We start from the raw sequence: 23153 nt of genomic DNA, 5'->3' as shown, positions 1-23153 counted from the left end.
GTTCTACTCTTGATGATCCCTCAAAGCACTTTACAATACAGTTTAGCCTTTCACCCATTCACACAGACATTCATACAGTGCATCTATGTGCAGCACTTTCTCTAGGACACATCAGTTACATACAATGGGGGCAATTTGGGGTTCACTATCTTGCCCGAGGACACTTCGGCATGCAGACTGGTGGAGACTGGGATCGAAACCCCCTGAGCCACAACAAAGAAACGCACTTTGTTTTAGAAGTATTGTTGATAAGTGTATTTTTTCTTATCTTTGGACAGAGTCAGGCTATAGCTGTCCCACTATTTGCAGTCTTTATGCTAAGCTAGGCTAACCATGTCCTTGTCCCTCTTACCTGAACTCCATCTAGTCAGTCAGCGAGTGATAACATACAGGTTTGCAAAAAGGGTCTCATGTTTATTCAATTTCAAAGACGCACAAACACATTTACAAACAGCATCTAATGTAATATTGCATTCTGCATTTGTGACACACTTTTGAACGACACTGTACATTTGCAAAACACATCTAAGTGGGGAAAAAAAACCTATCAAATCATGTTCAGCAGTCATTATTGTCATTTTGGACAAGACATCGTAAAAGTTGACATTTCTCTTTCTCAACCCCTTCACTTCACGTGTGCTCACCACTTCTTTCCCAGAGTCTCCAACATCCTCAGCTCTCCTCTCCATGCTTTACCCTGATTACATTTACTGTCTGTCCACAAGGTTCATATAATAGTTTCAAAGCAGAGGAGTGGTCCAGTGACCCCGACTCCGCACAAGACCCTGAAACACTTTAAGTCCCAGAATCATTCAGGGATGCTTCATGGCATCAGGTTCTCCATGAGACCTGTGAAAAAAAAGTATTTACACTTATACACACATGTCGCTATTACTGAAGTAAAAGCGTAAATAATCATGCTCGTTCAAAAACTGCTGAAATATCTCAAGAAAAGTGCTGCAACAGGCAGAAAAAAAGCTAATGGAAGGATTTACCATTTTATGATTAAATGATTGAACAACCTGTCAGCAAGAACAGTGAGTTAATCAGTTAACTGCAAAATAACTGGGAAAGTAGATTATACAGCTTAGTTTATAGTATTAGGACACGTGCATCATCTACAATTTATAAAATCTGGGGCTACTTTTGGTTTGATTTGTCTGGGTGGTGAAATATCGGCCTCCAGCCCAGTGTTTGACGAGTGAAGCCAAAAAGGGGAAGTGAACTAAGATGGGGGGATGGGAGGTCCACAATCAATTTGAAAACCAGAACATTTCAGCAGCAGAAACTAAAATTAAACGTCAGGAAAACCTTATTAATGTGTGTGCCTTATCAAATACAATCAAAGCAGGATCTGTTGACACGAACCGCGTCTTAATAAGACACATGATCTTTTCACAATTCTCTTTTGTCCAATACAGCGACCATTCTAAAACATGTGTTGTCTCAGAGTTTAAAAAAAAAAACATGGACTGTCCAGCAGGTCCACAGTCTGAGAACTATTGCATACAAACCAATAACTCAGTATCAAATAATTCTGTTTCAATATCGTCATGTAGAAACAGTGACACACATGGAAATACATGTTGAATGGGGCGAATTGAAAACCAGTTTGCAAATCACACAGTTGCTGTTTATCTCTCTTTGCCGTGCCTGATGGAGAGAATTCTGCATCTGCACAATCACATTCTTTACATTCCAGTGAAAACAGCGGGGAAATGAAAATGAGCAAACTTGATCTTGACACAAACACAAACTTCCTCCATGTGGTCACTGAATGAAAACATAAAAGTTCCCATACAATACAGCACGGCTTCCACAAACTGCGTGTCTGCAGGAGCTTGGTGAGACATCTGTTGTATGTCTACCACTGTACAGGTTCAACACACAAATCACATTAGCCACATTATGCACATGAAGGCATCACAAATGACATATCTGTATATATAACCGACATTTTAAGTAATTTCATGACTTAAATTCCAGCAGTAACAGATAGTTCATAGTTAATTGCTATAAAGTGGCATAAAAATGAAATCAAGATGGTAATCATAATTGTTTCCATCTGTTGGAGCTGTGTCCAATCTTATTGTCTAAAATACACGACAAACATCACACACATAACCTGACATCATTTTTTTTTTAATCAGAATTAAACCCTGATTAGTTTTGGGAGTGGGTGATTACAAACAAGCAGAGTCAGTGCAGTATAGGCCTGAGTATAAAGTAAGTCTTTTCAATTTTTTTTACAACGTGAGGAGATAAAACAAAGCAAGGAACACAGACCTTATACACATCTTGTACAAATGAGATAAACCGGCGACACCATCCCCTCCAGCTGATAAAACAAGCATACAGGGTGCAGCACAGTGAAGAGCCCGGAACCCGGAGCAGTCCAGCATCCGCCCAGAGTTCAGTTCTGCAGGAAACCAACAAAACAAAACAGACTCAGTTCTTGTGAACACGGCATGAACGGCCTGCCACAGGTATTATCATTCACATGGGGAAATGTTGAATTTGTGCACAGTATGATAGAATCGCAGTAACTTCTCTAAAGGGACGGCTACAACCGCCACTCACAGCTCGTTTTAGCCGCAACAACTTGCTAATGTTAATCGCATCATTAATTGGCTCTGTGACGGTTTCCTTGTGACCCTGAAACAATTTGACTTTGTTTGGTTTCAGCAGCTCCACAGCCGCAAGAGCCTCTTAGCTATCTGCTTGCTCACCACAGAACCTGCAATGTTTAATACCGTCTCTGTCCCCGACCGTGACCTGACACGTACAGCCAGAAGCCTGAAGGACATTTCATCCACTACTTTGTTACTTTCATTTATCACATGAGAATGAAAAACACTGTACAGCTCTTTTTTTTATACTTGGATTGTCTCCAAGGCCTTTCACGACTTGGAATCTGGAGGTTCTCCACTCCTGGTAAAAAAGAATCTCATGATAGATATACCACAGACACACTGTAGAGAGCTCTGATCAAACAACCTGAAGCCGTTTTCGGACATGACCTCCAGGTAAAACCCGGAGGATTTGCTATGGAGTCTACCCAGAGCTTGCCTTTCACACATGCACAACACAGCGGGAGGTTTTCTGCACAGACGCGTTCACAACAGCATCAAATCCTTTGTGTTATTCAAGAGAGAAGTGGAGCAGACAGAGACAGGAAGTGACATATTAACTCAGCTGAGGCGATAACGTGACCACAAACTCTTTTGACATCTTAGCCAGTGTCTTCTACACGTATGGCAGCACTTTTTCCCCAGAGATATTAGTTTTTCTTTAGTTGTTTTAATTTGTGTGTCTGTCTCTTACTGTTTGTTCGCATTAACTCTCTGAGACAACTACGCCTCATCAACTCTGTATGGAAGTTTATTAATGCCAAAATGATGGAGCAAAAGCTGAAGCTTTATCCAAACAAGAATTTGAGATTCAAAAAGGGTTCTGAGATCGATCGGGAATTCCTAACCATGGTTTATGAGCTAAATCCTGATTTTATGTAAACTGACCGATACTGACCTGTATATGTCATTTTCTAGAACATTAGCTGCAAATATTACAATTTAAAAGTGTAGTTGGTCCATTTATTTAACTGGCAGCATTACAAGTGGAGCAATTTGTAAATTATGACACTTTTCCAATTTGATTTGAAATTAACGGCAGTGATGCATTTTCAAACTGTTGAATTAAAATCTCAGTGTCATGTGTCCATTTTGTCTTTTAATTACTTTTAATTTGACTTTTAATTTTAATTGAACAGCGTGAGGATTGCATTTCTATAACCAACTGACCAAACCTTATAGTGAACACATTTTGAACATGACTTGATGGTGATTTAATCATATCAAAACCATCAAATATCAGATTTTCCTCTTGCAGACTGATCCCTGTCCATATAGTTTTGCCACTAATATGCCTCCACACTCAAGGGTTGATTTGGAGGAAAAGAGTTGTTCTGACAAAGGAACATGACGGCAAGATCACATACAGATATCAGGTATTAGAAACATTGTGAATATGGTGATTACTTACATTAAGTTATAAAATGGGTCTTATTGAAGAGATTGTCATCATCCTCATAACTGTCTACATCCCGAGCTGTACATTGACTGTCATTGGTAATACCCTCAGTTGCACTGTGGAAGTGGTGTTCATGAAGGGAAACAGCTTCTTGGTGAATGTCTGTGAGAAGGTATAAATGTTTGTGTTGGTATCCAGGTCAAAGAAGGACAGCTTTCCTCTGTCCCAGTCCAGCTGCACCCTGATCCTCTGAATCGGGTTCTTCACTGAGAGAGTACGGTCCAAGTGTGGTGGAGAGTATGCTTGGAGTTTACCATTTTGGAACCATATTTCCCAGTAACCAGTCGGAATATCTCCTTGCCTCCGGACAGACTCTTCTATCACACCCACTGCCCAGTTTGCATCATTTTGAACTTCAACAGTCCAGCTGTGAGTCCCCGAGTTAAAGCCCTCAGATCCCAGGACTGTGGTGTAACCATCAAATCTTTCTGGGTTTTTCGGAAGCTGGCTCTCCCTCTCTACACATCGTACACTTCTCAGATCTTCACTTAGGAAAAGGTTTTGCTCAGCTGTGTTTGGGTCCAGAATCACGGGAGTGTAGGAGACCATGTCCTTCATCTTGATCCATACTTTGAAGGTGAGGTTGCCCACATGTTTTGACACGTCTATCAAAACTCCAGAGGCCAGCTTTGGATCCTCCAGCAGGTGGCGCTGCTTGACTCTTTCCACTGCAGCATTGTAGTTCTGCAGGAACGAGATGTCTGCGGTTTTCAGTTCCTCCTCTGTGATTCTGATAGTTTCTGAAAGAGCTGCTATCTCTCTGCTCAGAGCCTCAATCCTCCGCTTCATCACTCCACTCTTCTGCTCCTCTTCCTTCCTCAGTGCGGTCATCCTGGCTTCTTCTTCTTTTTGTAAAAAATTCTGAAGCTTCGTAAACTCACCTTTAATCGTCTTCTCTGTTTGTCTGGCCTGGGCCTTAATTTCATCCGCTGTTAAATCCCAGTTAACTTTAACTTGACTCAAGTGCTCCAGTTTGTCCTGTAAGGGCTTTAAAGATGTCCTGAGCCGTTCCCTGTTGTCCTGTGCAGCTTCATCGATTGGTCTGAAACTGTGATTGGTGTGTGTTCTCGAGTCACGACAGACGACACACACAGGCTGCTGATGGTCCAAACAGAAGAGCTTTAGTTTCTCAGAGTGCAGGTTGCAGAGAGCCTCAGTACCGGCAGAGGCGCTCTCTTCCAGAGAAAGTTCCTGTAACAAGGCTTCACACAGGTTCCTCAACGCCAAGTTAAATGGCGGATCACTCTTTGAAGATCTTCTTTTGCAAACTGGACACTGGAGAATCACTTTGTCCGCCCACCAGGTCTGCAAACAGTCTTTACAGAAGCTGTGGCTGCATGACAGCACGACAGGGTTTTTGAAAATCTCAAAACAGACGGGACAAGAAAAGTCAACGGCTGATCGCAGAGCCATGTTCTGTTATAAATGAGAGTAAAAAAACACAGCAGAGAGGCAGTGTGATCACAACCTCAGCCAGTCGTAGTTACTTTCACTTTGAGTCCCACCTCAGTCAAACCAGTCAGCGCTGCACCGAAACAGCAACATGTCAGTCTCCCATGCAGTGTCCCGAGCTCTTCTTACTGTATCTGTTCCGTCTTAGAGAAAGTGCTGGGTTTGAATCCTGTTATCCTTTCCTGTGCCTCTCACCTCAGAGTAAGAAGGTCACAAACTGTGTTTCCTTACAGTTAAAAAGGGGAGGAGTCCTTTCAGGGCATTTCTGGTAAGAGATCATGGGCCAGTTAACGATGACTCAGCACAAAAATGGAGACGCCTGTCTCATGAAGCTCAAAACACGAGGACTAACAAAAAGTGAAGTGTTTGACTCAAACTGGAAACAGCCCAGTATCTCCAGTGTTCCAGGTATTCCTTATTGCCTTAGCTGTCGTTCAGACTCCTGTCTTCTCTGACAGACAAATACAATCAACACATTCCAGGTTAAAGTCCAGGCAGTCAGACGACGTGTAGGCACGCTGCTCGGTCACTGTTCCAACCGTGGGTGTGTTGCATTCCACCTGCTGCTCACCTGCCCTGTCTGTGTTTCATAACCTGCACCACGTATTTCATATTCAAAAACATACATGCCTGGTATGGACGATGTGCTATGACTATATTAGATTAATCAAACCTTAATTCTAAAATGCTACTTTGTGTAAATCTAAAATCCCATAATACAATTTCCAGTGTCCTTTAATCTTCAGAAATGAAGTGCCATTAGAGTGGAAACTCCATTGTTCTGAAAAGTCACACATGAGTGCTGAGTGACAGTTTGTGGTTGGCTTTCCTGAATTAAACCACATTTAGCTAGGCAGTCATAATTAGCTCATCTGTCTGACAGATTTCAGTCACAAACAAATCTCTGACAAGTTGTTCTTCACAGACACGTGAAGATGTTGTGGTGAAAAGGGCTGTTAAAAAATAAAACTTTCATTTGGATAAAATGGAACTGTAAACTAAAAACAGACATTGGAAAAAAACAGTCTCCAACATTCTCCTTATGAAGCCCGATTTAAATTCATTTGATCCAGATCTGCACCAAACTGCACATATACTTATAACCTAAATGTTATGGATTCCTCTTTGGGTTATGCCTCATCCCTCCACAAAATGTCATGGAAATCAGTTCAGTACTTTTTTGTGTAATCCTGCTAATAAACAAACGCAGACAAAAACATCACCTCCCTGACGGAGGTAACAAAAACCTCAAATCGGTCAAACTTGGAATTCAATACTATCTCAATCAGCTCTATGAACTTGGGGGTCTTCTACTGATAAAAGAGGTCTATTATAGACGACAAGATGACTGTCCTCTGACTTACACTTACCCATACACATTTGTGCCCCCAGTCAGGAGGATTTAAACCAGCAACCTTCTCCTCTCTCCAACCATCAGATCCCAGATCTGTTTACTACTATAAACACAGCTGAGCCCTCCAGTATGTGGGTCTCATTCTCCGATGAGAAGGGGGGAACTCCACATGCTCGGCCACGGTGCAGCTGAGGCTATCTGCTCCCATGTCGCATGCCATGTTTATATAATTGCTGATCAGTAAAGCTGGCCTCTCCATCTTTCTGTCTTTAAACGACCGGTCCTATAAAAAGCCGGCTGACCCTGCTGAGACTCTGACCTGCCAGGCAGCCTCTCGATGTCCAGCAGCAGCTGAGGCTCTTGGTGTACACGCATAACAAACACCTGCCACTGCCTGACCTTTTACCATGTCCACCATGGTACACACACAACACCCAGCCCATGAAGAATCGTATATCAACGTAATCCTCTGTATCCCTGCTGTGATATCAGAATTCATAAACTAGTTCAGGCTGCTCAATTTGAAAATTTTGTAATCATATATTGTCCTTTTTACATGCATGATAAATCCTAGTATGACTGGTTCATATTTATGTCGTCATCCAAATGAAATGATACTAGAAAACTGTTAATTTGAATATGGCTAATTTGCCTTAAGGCAAGATGTAAAATTGTGATATAGAGAGTGCACCACCCATCCACTATGTACTTAGGGGGGTTTGGGGATAATATGAAGGTTTCTATGGAAACACAAATAGTTCAAAATGAAATATATAAATTCAATCAAGCCGCACCAAATCAGGGATAGATAGAGATCAGACATCAAAATTTGTCTGATATGGTTTATTCTGATAAAAACATTCCCAGATCTGCTCCAAAACTGAATCGGGGGTTTACATGTCTCATCCCACATCACTCCACTCAGTTTTATGGAAAAGCGTTTAAGCAGTTAATTTCGTAATCCTGCTAACAAACAACAAAACAAACAAACAAATCAACAGACCGGGCGAATACATAACCTTCTTTAAAAAACAACAGGGAAATAAATACAATTTAAACTCAGATCACTTTTTGTATGATGTTAATTCATCCAGCTTTTTTCTAAACAACAGTTTGTTGCTAAAAAATGTTTTAATTACATTAAAAACGTTGACGATGGCAAGAAAATGAAGCCCAAATCAAAGGAGATCAAAGGCATTTAAAGTTAAACTAAATAAAAGGGATCTGGTAGGATTTATTTTTTACATTTTTGTTTCTCGACTTAACAATGCCATTTTCTCAATTATATTTTTTCAGACACAGGGCAGAACTATAGGTCTTTGATTCGTCGTTACTTTGAGCAGAATAGGTTTTTAAAATGTATCTTTAAATGTATTTAATTAATTTTTTTAATTATTTGGATAAATTGTGATTTTGTCCATCTTTATAGAAATAATTTATTTGATATTGGTTTATTGATTTATATAAATTTGGAAAACTTCAGCCTCCATACTAGTTGGGCTTCATTTTTTCCCTATTGGTAAACTTCAATAGTGATTTTGTAAAATAGAACATTTAAAATTGCTGGAATCAAAAAAGAAAATACCTGCAATAAACTCCTTGTAAAACTCTATTGTGAAAATATACAGTTGAAATAATGAATACAATACATATTAAATAAGTTTTAAAGATGTAGGCCTATCACATCTTTATACAGTTTAATTGCCAATTATAAATATTGTGGCTCTTAATATGATATGTATTATTTATTTATTTAGCACTGTGGGGCCTCCATACTATGAACAAGTAGAACAATTTTAACCGGGAAGGTAAAGGCAGGAAAGACCCTCTCTCTCTCGTATCAATGGAGCAACAATGAAAGGCTATATATCATGCTACTAATAATTATAATGCTAATATATGCCAATATACAGATAATTGTGTTTTGTGGGATCTTTTTAGTAAAGACAGCTTTACTCAAATGGTCTTTTGACGAATTATTCTAAATATTATTTTTATTCTGTTGACTTTTTTTATATTGTTATTGTCTTTTATACCTCATTCTGACTTGTCTGCTGATGTAACAAGGGACTTTCTCTGGTGTGGGATCAATAAAGTTGTATCTTATCTTATCTTATCTAAATGGGAATATGGGCAGCAGGGTTTGCGTTGGTAGCAATAGTACTGGTAGATTCATCTGTAAATAATATATGCGCTAGTATATTGTCCATGTTCTCTTGTGGACATGATTTGGATCCTCAGCTTAGATTTTGTCATATTTCCATTTCATAGGAGAAGGCTCAGAGCTGTTACATTACCCTAAGGCAGGATTTATATCACAAAATTTAAATTGTCGTGAGCTTATTACAGAAAGAGCAAACACCGACATATTAATCCACATCTTTTTTTATTCCTTCCATTATTTAATTTAGTTTTCTGAGACAAATAACTACAAATAGTACTTGTTTGCAAACTAATATTCAAGCCAAGTTGATGCTTTTGTTTTAAGAGGTAATGGGCCAAAAGGTTTGGGACCCCATGCATGACCTCCATTTACGATTGTAGTATTAGTCATAAAACAATCCTTGTTAGAAAACTTCCAATGAGGTCCTAAGAGTGTCCTCTCACGATTTCATTATAAGTAATCTGTGATTTTAATAGATGATACATTTTAATATTGAAATGCATTTATACAGTAATAGTAAATTATAAAATCAGTCCAACACCAGTCCAACACCAGTCTGACTTAGTCTCGATGACAGGGTTAACATTCAGATCCACTCACCTGTCCAGGTGAGCTGCTGTTTATCTGTGCTCCACCACGAAGCTCATGGTGGTCCCATCAAATGAGGGCGGGGCAATGATCCGGGGCCCCTGTTGGGATGTAATGCTGATGACCGGCTGCTTGATGCCGGAGTAGCCCTGTAGCGGCCTGCTGGTATAGGCCTGCTGTTGAGATCCAGTGGCCGCCTGGGGAGACTTCCCAGTTGCCATGTAGTAGGGGCTCTCCATGTACATCCCCTCAGTCTGCTGGGACATGGCTTTCTCGCCACTCTCCATCCCTGGCTGCATCGACATCTGGGACTGCACCAGCGTCCGGGTCGGGATCATTGAGGGTGTGGGCATGAAGCCTGGGTAGATCATGTAGGTGTGTCCATATGCTCCGGGACTGAGTGCCAATGGTGACATTGGCATGGGCAGCGGAGTCATGGGAGGCTGCGGCATGGGCACATCCACATACTGGCCTGTTTCTGGGTCAAAGAGGCGCTTGGTGGCCGGCTGCACAGGAGTGTCCACCAGGTAGTAGTTTCCAGTGGTGGGATCCAGGAGCATCTTCCGCTGGGTGGCCTGGAAGGGGTCTATGGTGGGAGCGGGGGTGATTGCCGGGGAGAAGCAGTAAACTTGTGGCTGACTGGGGGACATGCCCAGTGGTAAGGAGTGGTAGATGGTAGCAGAGGGTATCTCTGGCGAGCATGTCTCCATCACGATGCTGGAGTGTTTGTGGGTCTGGCTGTGGTCCTCATGGCACCTGGCACCACATCCAAAGTATCCTGGAGGAGTGGTTGGGTGTGACTGAGCGGCGGATGAATACACGGATGTTCTATCAGCACAAGGGGGCTTTTTGCTGCTGCTGGCATGAGACTTGACCGGAATGGTTAGATAGTTCTCATTGTCCTGTGAAAATCTGTCCACCTCCTTTGATTGAGCTCCATCGTTTCCGCTTCCCCTTTGCTGGTGGATTTTTAATGACGCGGGCAGTTTGGGGGACTTCGGGACAAAGTTTTTGGTGCTGAAAGGTGTTTGTGCGACTGCGCTTGACTGAGTCACCTTAGCGGCTGTGGAAGCTTTCAGGCTAGTGCTGAGGCTGAACTTGTTTTTGCTGCCTGTGGTGCCGGTGGTTTGCGCTGGCTTAGCAAACAGCCTGTCATCACGGCCACCGGGTGTCTGAAATCTCTTGAGAGGGTCTTTGTCCTCCCGCCGCAGCAGGCTCTCACCGCTCGGGGACGCTGTTAGTGCGGGTGGTGTCTTGTTTAAGTTGGGATAGGAGTCTCGTCTCGCTGGCTGGTACATGTTGGACCCTCTCGCTCCGTCCTCCTCAGGTCCTCCATGTCCCTCGCTAGCTAACATCGAGAGCACGTGGCTGTCTGTGAGGGGCTGCAGCTCATTCTTCCTTTTCCAATTATTTTTCTCATACACATAGAGCTGCTCCATGGTCTTCACGGCAGCCTGGAGTTTTGCCAGAGCCCCCTGGTTTGCCATTTTGGATTCAGGTTTCTTATCTGTAATATCTGAAGTTTTTTCCTGTTTGTTTGAAGCTATTCTGCTTTCCATTCTCAAACCAATGTCTCCCTCTGAGGAATTATTTGAGGCTGCTTTCCCTGCTGCCCACTGCAGTGGAGCACTTTTGGCGCCCTCTGGAGACGCTCTGTCAAAGTCCAAGGGTTCCCGGTTAGACAAGTCAATATCACCACACTGTTTTCCGTTGTTGTTTGTATTCACGGACTGACATTTTATCACTATGGGGGACACAGAATTGGGATTTCGATTGGGCGTTGGCTTCTTTTGCTCTGGGTGGTTGTCAGCCGATGCGGTGTTTGATTTATTGTCATTGTTGTCCAAAGAAACAAAGTGATAGGAGCTTTTAACCAGTTTACGCACGTCCCTCACTTGGTGAATTGGCGTCTGTAGCTTCCCTATATTGTCTCTGATGTCTCTGACCATGAAATGCGGCACTTTATCTGAACACTCACCCTTCAGAGCTGCAGCCAGCGCCTGGCATTTGAAGTCATCTGCTCTGGCGAGGCTGGCCGCGTTACAGCCTATATTAGGAGCGCGCAGCTTGGAGACGCCGAAAGGCTCCGCTTTGTTGTCCCGGACGCTCCTCAAGTTGATTTTAATCTCCGGAGATTTGGAGGTAGCGACCCTCCTGGAGTCCGCGACGTATAAAGTGTTGTCGGAGCGCGGTTTCACGCCTCCCTCCTCGTCACACGGAGAATAACTCCTGCTCTGCAGCTGCTGTCCGACCTCTCCGTCACCGGACAGCAGTTGGATACTTGGCACAAACAAATGTGACATTTTCGTGGGTTTGCCGCTGCCCGCCGCGCACTGGTCCCCGTCGCCCTCTCTGTCGTGAGCCGACGGCGGCTTCTCCTCCTGAGTTTGATCGTTTTTATGATCCTTGTGAAACTCTAGCTCCTCGTCCCTCCAGCATCTGAACGCGCTATTCTGGCTGCGGAGGAGCGTGCTCCTGGACGCTTCCAATGCGCCTTTTTTAGTATCGATTCCAACCTCGTCCGCCGGCTCCAAATTAGTTTCTGGTGCCGGAGCGGCCGCGTCGTGTCTCCGGGAGTCGCTCCTGGTCTCGCACGAGCCGCTGTCCACAAGGTCCCCTAATTCATCCACGCACATTATGGCGTAGTCGGAGCTGCTCTCTGAGAACCTGGAGCTCTGTCGCTGCAGCTCCCTGCTCCCCTTCCCCTTGTGACTGTCGCCCTCCTGCTGCACACAGCACGGAGAAGGCGCCTGGTGCGGCTCGCTGATCTCCCCTCGTTCCATCTTGCGCTCCTGCTCGAACTGCATCTTCTTAGAAATCACATTTTTGATCAGGCTCGAGGCAAATGTGGCTTTCTTGTGCGTGTCCTCCATGGTTTTAGAGGGCGGCTTGCTGGCCACTCTCCTCTGGCTGCCTTGCAAACTGTTGGTAACTTCATCCGTGGAACGTGATCCTGCGGCGTTTTCTGCAAAGTTCGTGCGCCTTTCTCCACCAGACATTCCCGATTTGACATTGCATCGAAAATTCAGAGTCTCCGTGAGTCTTATCAGCCCACTGTGACCCTGGCTGAATTTCCCCATCAGCTCTATTTTCTTGGTGGAAGACGACGCACCATGGGGGGTTCCACTCAGAGTGAAGATCTTGCCGGGTGGCGGTTTGATGCTTGCCAGTGCAATGTCCTTATAACCTCTATTGTCTATGTTCTTCGCTATTTCGAAGGAGGCCGTCGAGTTTTGGTGGGAAACCACACTTTGGTCCAGCCCCTGTGACATGTTCATGTTGCCATATTTCAGGTCGACAAACGTGGACCACCTGTTTATCCCTATGCCATGCTCTGATGCAGAGGACTCACTGGAGGTGCTGAAATTGATGGCATCAAAGTAAGGGTAAGCCAGGCTCTTGAAGGTTCTGGCTGTCAGGTTGCGCACCTCCTTGTCAGCGTCGTCCAGCTCGCTGACGGCGCTGGACGCACCGCTGGAATTCTCAGTGACCTCTTTCCCCTTTAATTTGCCGCCAAAGTGCACGCGTCCTGGCACAGCTATGAAGCACTTCGCCCTGTCACACAGCGTCTCTGTCTTCCCATCAACTCCCCTTAACACATAGCGACCCAGGTCTCCGGAGCGCCTGGTATGATAAAGAATATTGCCATGTTCTTGGATGTTGCCAGGGTCATTTATAGCTCGAGAAGTGGCCCTGATTGACAGGTGGATCTGCCCCCCACTGTTTCCACTGCACTGCTGCTGCTGCTGCTGCTGCTGCTGCTGGGGCTTTGACACACTCTCATCTGAGCTGGTGATCTTGGCCGCGTCGCACGGATCACTTTCAAGCAGAGTGCTGACTGTTGCTGCTGCGCCCTGAGAGCGAGGCTGGCCGCCGGCCCCCCTCTGCCCCGTCGCCCTGTATCCGTCGAGAGAAGCATAATCGACAAAGGTGTACACCTGGATGTCATCCTCAATGTCCCAGCTGGTGGAGGAGTCCCCCTCGTGGTCAGACAGCTCAGAGAGCTGGATCTCGTGTGTGGTAATGTAATGAGACTCGTCCTCGGTTACGCACGGGACGCAGTCATCAGAAAGCACCAAACTAACATCCTCCTCCTCCTCTTCATCATCATCATCATCATCCGACTCACTTCTCCCACTCAGATAATTGTCATCACAGTGTAATTCACCATCTCTTTCTGTCTTCAAGTCCTCGTGTTTGGACACATCCGGCTGCGTAATGGCGCGCTCGCTTCGGTCTCCTGATTCGAGACGACCCTCTGACTTTGCGTTGAGACAAGGAGGAACTGATGACGATGATGAATCAGGGGGACACTCCTCGCCAGCTCCTGCATGTTTCTCAACCCCGGAACTCCCTTTCCTCTCGGAATCAATCTCTGCTTTATTCGCCAGCTCATGGGTTGGTCCCGTTGCGCACGGAGCTCCCGCGCTCCTCTTGTCAATTAGGACAGACATTTGGTTTCTCAAATCAAAGCAACAGTCTTTCCCGGCTTTTGCCCCTCTTGTCTTCACGTCCACGAACTCAAAATCGACGTAATTGCTTTCGTCTTGCTTCACCGGGGCATCCTCGCCTCCGTGCGCCGGTTTCTGGAGCAGATCTTTCATCGCCCGGAGAGTCGCCGAAGTCTCCACGCAGCTTTGCTCCGTCTCCATGGCTGGAGTGGCAGGTTTTAGCTTACATTTGGTGTCCGACAGACAAGAGGCGACAGAGATGGACCCCCCCACACACCACCCAGGGTCCCCCCCGTCCTCCAGACAGTGGTGGTGCTGCGCGCAAAGCTCCTTGCCTGGTTAGACAGTCACTCTGATGACGACACGGAAGCGCTCCAGAAATTCCAGCTCACCGTGACATGAAGGCCAAAGCCCAGGATCTAAAACGGAACAGAGACATTACCAACTACCGTCTGGCTCACATGGGTCTCAAGATGGGGGTGGCGGACCAAAGGGGGGTCGTTGAGAGGACCACCCATGCAATACGGAATTCCTCTCTCTTGGTTCCCTTAAGAATATTTCAACTTCTGTATAATTCTCACAATAACCAAATTCAACTATAACGTGGAGAAGCATAGAAAATAACGTAAACCACTCATATTTTCTTTTTTTGTATTATTTTATTTATAACACCACCTGAACTATCTCTAGACATATACCAGTGTTCATATGATCGTGCAAACCGCAGCTAGGAAAGAAAGGACAGGGAACTGGTGAAAGGTCCGAGAAGAAGAGCACAACTTAAAGATGGACTGTCTGCAGATCAGATCGGAGAGGTGAATGGTTTACAGAATGAACAGAGGAGCCGCTGCAGGCATCAGCATCTGCATTATCTTTATGTTTATAGCCTCTGGGTGTTTCATTGAGGGAGAAGGCGCACATTAGAGAAACTATGATTCGAAGCAGATTGTTTTTCACATGTGTTAAAGCATGTTCGGAGGGGATCTCTGAAAAAAGGATAAATGCCTCTGCCGACCAGTCAAGTTGTTGTTTACATGTCTTTCTTTATTTAGCAGGTTTCTACTATTTCGTCTATTGAGGGAAGCTGACCTGAGTCGAAAGGACAAACTTTTGGTGCTTTGTTGTTCTTCCTCTGCTCTATTACTACTTTATTAATGTTTAATGGGAAAAAAAACAGTCAGTCCCTTGTGTATGTTCGCATGCTTATGCCAATAAAGCTGATTCTGATCGAAAAACAAATGTTGCCCGCAAAGAAGCACATACGTCTGAGCTCTGCACAATCACCACAGCTTCAACCTTCAAGGTGGACACCCAGATTACTGCCATGGATCCAGAGTCCAACCAAATCTGAAAGACGATCACAATCTCGCCTTTGGCTCCTGAGTCATGGCGTTGAATATTCCGGGTTTTTTTCATAACTTTATTATGTCACAGTGAAGCTGACCTTTTGGATATAAGATGACTCCATCATTTTCTCCGAGTAGACATCAAGTCAAGTCAACTGAAATGTATTGTCATGCATCCACTTACAGTATACAGCTGAACTTAGTGGTGTTTCTCTCATGCCAATGTGCAAAAAAAAAAGCAGTGCAGCAAAAATGTCACTTGATTGACTATTCCCATTGTTCATTATATGTGTGTGTAGAGGTGGTAGAAGTGGTGGGGGGGGGGGTTGATTGTGTGTGTTTGTGGGTGGGCAGGGGGTTGATTGCATGTGTGTGGGGGGGTAGGGGGGGGGGGGTTGGTGGCAGCAGGTTGTTTAGGAGTCTGACTGCTTGTCTGTTTAAGGGGTGGGAGGGGTCCTTCATGATGGAACGGGCTTTTCATGGGCAGCGTGTTTTCAAAATGTCCTGGATTTGTGTAGGCTTAAAGGTTTGTATAATGAGTGCATGTATTCTTGAATTATGGCTAAATAACGGGCTTTGGAAGATCAGTATATATATATACATATATGTATGTATTATTTAATTGAGTTTAAATTTGTTTACTTGTTTTTAATTTTTCTAATTGTAGTTATCAACAATTGTACAATTGATCAGATTTATCTTATGTCCCATGATTGAACTAATACGAATGCCAGTGTGTCAGATCAGTTGTCATGACAACAAACCTTATCCAGTGTAGACTCAAACGGGTCCAATGAACGTATATTTAGGACATTACAAGAAGATCAGTGACAGCCTCTTTCTGCCGGACCGACGGATAACATGTCTGAGCAGACAGACGACTCACTTGCGACTGTTTTTAAAAATACACGCGCGGCTCAAATGTAGGCACCGCGGCAAAATGTGAAAAGTGCAGCTATGTCGGACAGGAGGGAGTGTACGCAGGGTTTTGTGACACCTCAGATGGAGGCAGTGTGGCAGATAAACACCCAAGTGCCAACAACTCAGCAACAACTCACCCAGTGCGGAGAGAGCCGCCGTGCACGTATGACTGTTGAAGCTCTCCAGGGGTTAGTCTGTGTCACCGGGGGCCGGTCTAAGGCCAGGGGTGAAAGGGGGCCTTTGAAAGATGCCAGAGGTTCCAAAGCATAAATAGGTGCAGCTTTGATCTGTAATTTTCTTTTCTGAAAGGACTCATGAAGGTCAGGTTTTACCAGATGGTTTTATCGTTACTAAAACCCTCTTATTGTTTTGGTGGTGAGTTTATGGAGCTGTGAAGTCAAAGGTTGATCTTTGGAAAGAGACATTTAAAACATCTGGCAAACCCAGAAACTATGTGACTACATGGATAATTAAATTGTGGTTTTATAAATGTAACCTAGGATTGATAATGAATTTTTCCATGTTAAGTTGTTATTTTAAAGTATTCAGAGAGGCAATTAATACATTCAAATAAATGCCTAAACCTTTATTGACCGAAATAAAACTGAAAGATTACATAAGAGCAAGAAGTGTGTGGATCCTACTTCTTCCCTTCTTCCGCTGCTATAGTAGCACCAGTAAATAGGAGTAGTAATTATAATAACAATGCTGATCATGAATAACAATAACATAAAAATAATATTATTGTTGTTATTGTTGATCCCAGAACTGTGGAGTCAGAGGAGAGAGAGAGAGAGAGAGAGAGAGAGAGAGAGAGAGAGAGAGAGGGAAAGAGAGAGAGAGAGAGAGAGAGAGAGAGAGGAAGAGAGAGTGAGAGAGAGATACAAAATATGGGGGAAAAGAAAAACACAAAATTAGTGTCATGTAGTATAGTAAATGTGGAGAGAGAGAGAGAGAGAGAGAGAGAGAGAGAGAGAGAGAGAGAGAGAGAGAGAGAGAGAGAGAGAGAGATCAGTGCAGGATGGGAATTCCCCCAGCAGTCATGGCCTATAGCAGCATAACTGAGGGATGGTTCAGGGCTCACCTGATCCAGCGCTAATTATAAGTTTTATTAAAGAAGAACGTTTTAAGTGTAACCTTAAACCCAGACTGGGAGCGGGTTCCACAGGAGAGGGGCCTGGTAGCTGAAGGTTCTTCCTCCTGTTCTACTCTTACAGACTCCAGGAACCACAAGAGAGCCTGTATTCAGGGAGAGAAGTGAGATAATACGGTGCTCTGAGCTCTTTGATATATGATGGAGCTCGATTATGAAAGGCTTTCACAGTCATATTGTAGAGGGGGTCATGTCTCATAATCATGACGGGCAGCATGGTGGCGCATGGGTAATGGCGAAGTCTATACTCATAGAATCTGGGGTTTAAATACGTAACCAATGTCCTGGGGTCTTTCTGTGTGGTGTTTGCATTCTCTCCCTGTGCATACAGGTATTCTATAGACCTATAGTCCAAAGACATATGAATATGAATGGTTTCTGTGTGTCAGCCCTGTGATAGACTGGTGACCTGTTTGGACCAATACCAAACATTTTTTCCCACGTTAAGATTTCATTTAGATTATTTGGCCTTGTTTAGAATTAAATTGGGTCTTGAGCCTTTAACTTCTCTCTGTTTAATCTGTTATTTATATCAAGTACAGCCCAGTACTCCGTACTTTGCACATGATCCTGTGCTGCTGGATCAGTCTTTTTAAATCATGTGTCAGAATTGAATAAATTGTCTATTTCTGGAATCATCCGCCTCCCGTCCCGTTTATTCTGGATATATGTGGTGAACCCGATTGGCATTCAACTGTCACCCCAAACTTCTGACCACTACAGCTGCCCAGTGAAACTCAAAGGACAGGCAGTACCGCTAATGTATGGATGCAGTGTGGACACATTTAAAACTTTTCTTGGGTATCTTCCCTAAACTATATGATGTCCAGTAGAATCTTGTTTTAAACGTTTGTTTGCATGACCAAGCTTCGTTAAAGCCCATTTGTAGCTGAAGAAGTTAAAAGGCAGAAGCACACACGGTTTCAAAGTTACTCTTCAGCACCATAGACAGCTCATCTTTTATTGTTTTGTGACGAAGCCATTTTAAAGAGGCCTGCTCACCGACACATGGTTTCCCTGTCGTTCTGATCTCTCTGCAGATGGGCGTTGTGGGGAAAATATGATTGGTGGCTTCATGATGTCACCAACAGCGAATGGGCGTATAAAAATGGTAAAGCTATAAGTTATCAGGCTCTGACAGGTGAAAAAAATCTAAAGTCGTTTTCAGACATGAACACCAGAAAACGGGGTCTTTCACTGCAGCAGGTGGTTGTGCGGGTCAGATGCGTTCAAAACAACACGGAAATGTGGGGAACATTCAGTTGAGGGGTAGAGGGGGTAACCAAAAGTTGTCAGATCATCTCGTCTGACGTCTTTTACATGTATGGGACCTCTTAAGCATCCTAAGATCTTTGAATTCCTTCGGTTTTTCGGACACTGACAGAAGCTCCAGACAGAGTTCAGTGCAGGTCTGAAAACAGCTAAAGTGAGATGCAGCCTGAACTTACTGGGAGACTTTTTCAACAGGTAAATAACTGATAAAAATCCTACCTTTAGCTTTATATCTGTTTATCTTGTCCCTCAGCAGCAAAACAGTCAAACTAAAATACTGTTTCAAATTTAACGTCAAGCTCACATGCTTCCCCATCAAGGGTTATAACTGCGGAGGGTTGAATATTCTGTTGCATTCCAGATTTACTGTACATCATGCAGATGAAGATAAGGATTAGGAGAACGGACTGAGCTAAGACTCATGTCGTGTCATCATGACTCCAAGCACTGACGACGCGTAGAGCCTCCTAAAACTGTGTATATGTCAGTTAGAGTTACATAGATGACAGATGTGGCGATGCTGCAGTTTCGTCCGGAATCTAACGTAGGGTGTGAATAACTTTGTAATGAATGAGTATCTTTTAGCCGCAGATGCTAGTCTCAAGGGCGCCATCACTAGGATCATGACATACTGGCCGATGTGAATCTTGTGCCAATTGGCTACTTTTCGGCTACGTCCACAAGAACAGAGAGCTTCGGTGACGCTGGCGGCCCGTTTTAGTTTGATAACTGCGGGATTGTGTTTTAGTCTGGACGGAAGAAACTGATGACATAGACACCCATGTTTGCTCCCTGATTGGATATGTTTTTAATGTTTTATTGAGCGTCATTAAATGGCCCCTCTTTAAATCTTTCATCTTTCTCAACCCTCTTTTTTTTTTACAGATTCTAGATAATCAAAATATAAAACTTGGAATAACAAAACAATAGCTGGAAAAAATGACAAAGAAATGATTTACTGCAGCAAGTACCTAGATATATCGTGTAAACATTTGCATTAGGACGACCTGTGTAGTTCAAAAGCAGTTCAATCACTTGTTTCCCTAAAACGATAAAGGGAAAAATGTATTTACACTTAACTTATTAATTTAAAAACCCAGATTCAATGTCACTAATATATTATATGCACCTATACCCTAATATGAGTGAAATCTATTGAATCCTGATTGGGTCTTATCTGTCATGACTGTACTAGCAGCAGTGTGTGTAGTGTAGTGCTGTAGTGTTGTTTACTCTGCCAGTAACCGTTCCACCTGGTCATCAGAGAAAGAAATCCACTTATTGCCTTGAGCCGACAAACCTGACCACACCACATCCATGCTGCCCCAGTGTCTAATTTTTCAAATAACAAAACTCCAATGCTATCGGCTTCATATAGCATTTGAGAAAATCTATAGAATGTGTGTCTAAGAATACAAAATATTAAAATATCTGTCCCAGTATGATGAGACATTTGTGTGACGAGTATCACCGCTGCGACTTATGAAGGAGTCAGCCATGCAGGGAGTCCAGTCTGATTGGAATGAATAACTGGGCACGCTGAGGGCTTCGCTGGCAACGAACCCTGAACTCACCAAGGGACTGTGATGTCTGCTGTTGCTGTTGGTAGGCAAAAAATCCCCCCCGTGCCCCCCCCTACCATGCCTTCCTGCCAGCACTGTATAATATTGTAGATAGTGAATGGGAAACCAGAGAGGAGCCTGAGCCTAACTGGGTGAAACTCTGCTCTACATGTATCAAAAGACTGGATACAAGTATGCAACCCGTATATCCTGTTCCAACATGCGCAGGTAGGGATGCAAAAAGAAATAATGACTGATGATTTTATGTTGAGGCAACACAAAACACTTTGTTAGGTGTGTTTAATTATTAATTGATATGTCAACAGGACAAAAAGCACAATCTGTTCTTTGCCTAGCTGTATGTTTTTTTGATTTCCATCCCAGTTCGGCCAGTTCATTCTGTGTGGAGTTTGCATAGATAATAGACGGACATGGGACAGTAGGGTGGAACACAAAACTCATTCTCCAGCACTTTGTACACCCACCAACATCAGCTTCCTCTGTGCAGTAGCCTAATACCATTTTGCTACATCCTGCATTGGAACAGTGAACAAGTGAGGGATCTGGTATCTGAGGTGTATACCAGACCGGTAACGGGAATGAAGTGGCATCAGGAAAAAGCAAAGATCACAAGGAACTGTGCAGATTCAATTCAATTTAGTTCAAATTCGAGACCTAAATATATTAAGTATAGGCTAGAGGCTCCAAATTTAGCAGGAAATGACGTCCATACCTTCCGAGACAGCAGAATTTCTATTAAAGCTGGAAAATCTGATCACAGAGGTCGGCCAGCACAAGACATGAACCCAATCTCGAAGCCCCTCTGTGGCAATTGGGGGGACAGATTACAGGAACGAAATATAATGTTGAAATATTACATGCAGACTTGGGACTTTTTTTTTTATCAAGATCCATGAATTATTCTTTGAGAAATCAATGGAAATGTGGAAAAATGTCCTATCTCACAACGATAAAGAAAGATCTGATTCACATCAAAATTGAATGAGTTCTTCTTCGACCCGGACCGCATCCTTCCACCAAGTTCCCTGTTAATCTGTCCAGTAGTTTTTGCTTAATTCTGTTAAATAACTAATTAATGTAATGACAGTAATGATACACTAACTTGTAATAAGGAGCATGTTGCCTCCTTTCAGACTCAGAGCCCAACAGAAAGAATTACTACTGGACAAGTTCACAACAGCAGCAAATCCTCCAGAGGATTCAGACAGCAGGTGGTGCAGGCAGACATCCTGCTGCAGAGATCACATGTTTTTGTTTGAGCACACCGGCATTGGCTCTTATCACCAAAAGCTCTTAGAAAAGTTTAGAAAAATGTCCAACCTTTTCACACTTTCCGTCATTGGCCAGGGGGAGGAGGGGAGGTGTCCACACAGTTCTTTTGAACAATAGTATACAGTATGTAAATTTATCCTATCACATATTTTGTAGTACCTGGGTGTTCACCTCAACAATAATCAGGACTGGGCTTGTAATACAAGAAGGGCTAGAGCAGACTCTATCTGTTGAGGAGACTGAGGTCTTTTGGACTGCAGGGGGCGCTCCTAAAGACAAGCTATGACTCTGTGGTGGCATCAGCCTTCAACTTTGGAGAGGTCTCCTGGGGCAGCAGCATCCGTACAGCTGACAGGAAGAGGCAGGACAGACTCATTAAGAGGGCCCTGGGATACCCCCTTGACCCAGTGGAGGGGGGGGGGGGGTCGTATCTTATAGCTCTGCCCTCACTGGTCTACATGCGCCTTATTACAGTTCTATTTGTGCAATTTCAATTTCATATGTCTTAAATACTGTTACACTGTAAATATTCTGTTTACATTGTATTTATCATTTTATATTTTTATATTTCCTTGTGTTTTGATTGTATCTTTACTTATTAATTACTTGTACTGATGCTTCTATTTGTACTGTCCCTTTTGCTGTAGTAATAGAGTAAATGTCTCCATAGTGGGACTAATAAATGACAACCTCATCTTATAACAAGGGTCCTGTGTCAAAATCAATGTGTGCTAAATCAAATTACCACACAGCGAACCAAGGTGCAGAAATAAATGATGTGCCTTTTGCACAAAAAGGGGGAATAAACAGGGGGTTTCCTGAGGCCCAGCAGAATGAGAACCTCGCTTGTAGGTCCAAACTTTGACCTGGGCTCAGTTACTGTAAGGCCAGCCGCACAAACAGGATAAATTTAGCACACTATTTTTGTGCGATGGCCTGGTGACTGCAGGTCTTGAGGAGGATACAGTTACTTGTGGAGTCCACATTAAAACAGCAGGCGGTCAATCATGTCGGGCCATTCGTCAAAACGGATTAAGAAGGCGACATAAGTGGTTGACGAGAAGAGCACACTGCTAAATACGCTGCTCCCCTCGATAGCATCACCCTCTGTAACCAGCGCAGTCCGAAACTTTATCTCCATAGCAGCAGCAGCAAAAATAAATAAATGCATATAATAAACAGTAAGGTCACATGTGTAATATTACTGTGCTCTGAGAAGTCATGAAATAGCCTGTTAAAGCCAAGTGTGTCTCCTCACGCAGCGAGACGTCTTCTTCAGCAGCTAATAGAGACTCATCCAGACACGTTCACGAGTCCAGATTAAAGCGCTGGTTTTGCACCTGCTGATCAGTTTACTCAGCCTGAGAAAACTGTGATAACGTCCTCGTGTGGAAGGCATCCACATATTAGACTGAAAACAGAAAATATGTGCTACAACCTGGGTCTATTACCAGACACAGCATCAAGTTGCACCATGGGATTTGCAGTATGGGAAGTGCCCCAGCTTG

General features: G+C 43.7%; 2 protein-coding genes and 1 long non-coding RNA gene across 4 annotated transcripts; all 3 read right to left on the bottom strand.

The window, feature by feature from the left end:
- Window positions 1–393: 393 nt before the first annotated feature.
- On the bottom strand, window positions 394–1054 carry LOC117779207. Its single transcript, XR_004616949.1, has 2 exons — window positions 586–1054; window positions 394–544 (listed from the first exon to the last, which is right to left on the bottom strand). It is a non-coding gene; the product is annotated as an uncharacterized LOC117779207 (long non-coding RNA).
- A 1091-nt stretch (window positions 1055–2145) lies between these two features.
- LOC117779176 (zinc-binding protein A33-like) lies at window positions 2146–21960 on the bottom strand. 2 transcript variants are annotated; one of them, XM_034615161.1, is made up of 4 exons: window positions 21849–21960; window positions 12063–12067; window positions 4042–5187; window positions 2146–2419 (listed from the first exon to the last, which is right to left on the bottom strand). In XM_034615161.1, the coding sequence occupies exons 1-3, from the start codon at window positions 21943–21945 to the stop codon at window positions 4096–4098; spliced, it is 1194 nt and encodes a 397-aa protein (XP_034471052.1). In that variant the 5' UTR covers window positions 21946–21960; the 3' UTR covers window positions 2146–2419; window positions 4042–4095. The 2 variants fall into 2 exon arrangements, with proteins under 2 accessions (XP_034471052.1, XP_034471051.1); XM_034615160.1 differs by lacking the exons at window positions 12063–12067; window positions 21849–21960 and having other exon boundaries at window positions 4042–5752.
- c18h4orf54 (chromosome 18 C4orf54 homolog) lies at window positions 9343–14396 on the bottom strand. The gene is made up of 2 exons (XM_034615082.1): window positions 9640–14396; window positions 9343–9605 (listed from the first exon to the last, which is right to left on the bottom strand). Exon 1 carries the CDS (start codon window positions 14297–14299, stop codon window positions 9680–9682), a length of 4620 nt encoding a protein of 1539 aa, XP_034470973.1. The 5' UTR covers window positions 14300–14396; the 3' UTR covers window positions 9343–9605; window positions 9640–9679.
- Window positions 21961–23153: the final 1193 nt, after the last annotated feature.

Source organism: Hippoglossus hippoglossus, chromosome 18, assembly GCF_009819705.1.
Source record: "Hippoglossus hippoglossus isolate fHipHip1 chromosome 18, fHipHip1.pri, whole genome shotgun sequence".
In the NCBI taxonomy this organism is placed as follows: domain Eukaryota; kingdom Metazoa; phylum Chordata; class Actinopteri; order Pleuronectiformes; family Pleuronectidae; genus Hippoglossus; species Hippoglossus hippoglossus.
Note: the sequence above shows the minus strand (reverse complement) of the source record. Positions and strands in the feature narration are given on the sequence as shown.

Bases quoted from the DNA above. Each gene is read 5' to 3' on its own strand.
- LOC117779176 (XM_034615160.1), bottom strand. From the start codon at position 5,502: ATGGCTCTGCGATCAGCCGTTGACTTTTCTTGTCCCGTCTGTTTTGAG.
- c18h4orf54 (XM_034615082.1), bottom strand. From the start codon at position 14,299: ATGGAGACGGAGCAAAGCTGCGTGGAGACTTCGGCGACTCTCCGGGCG.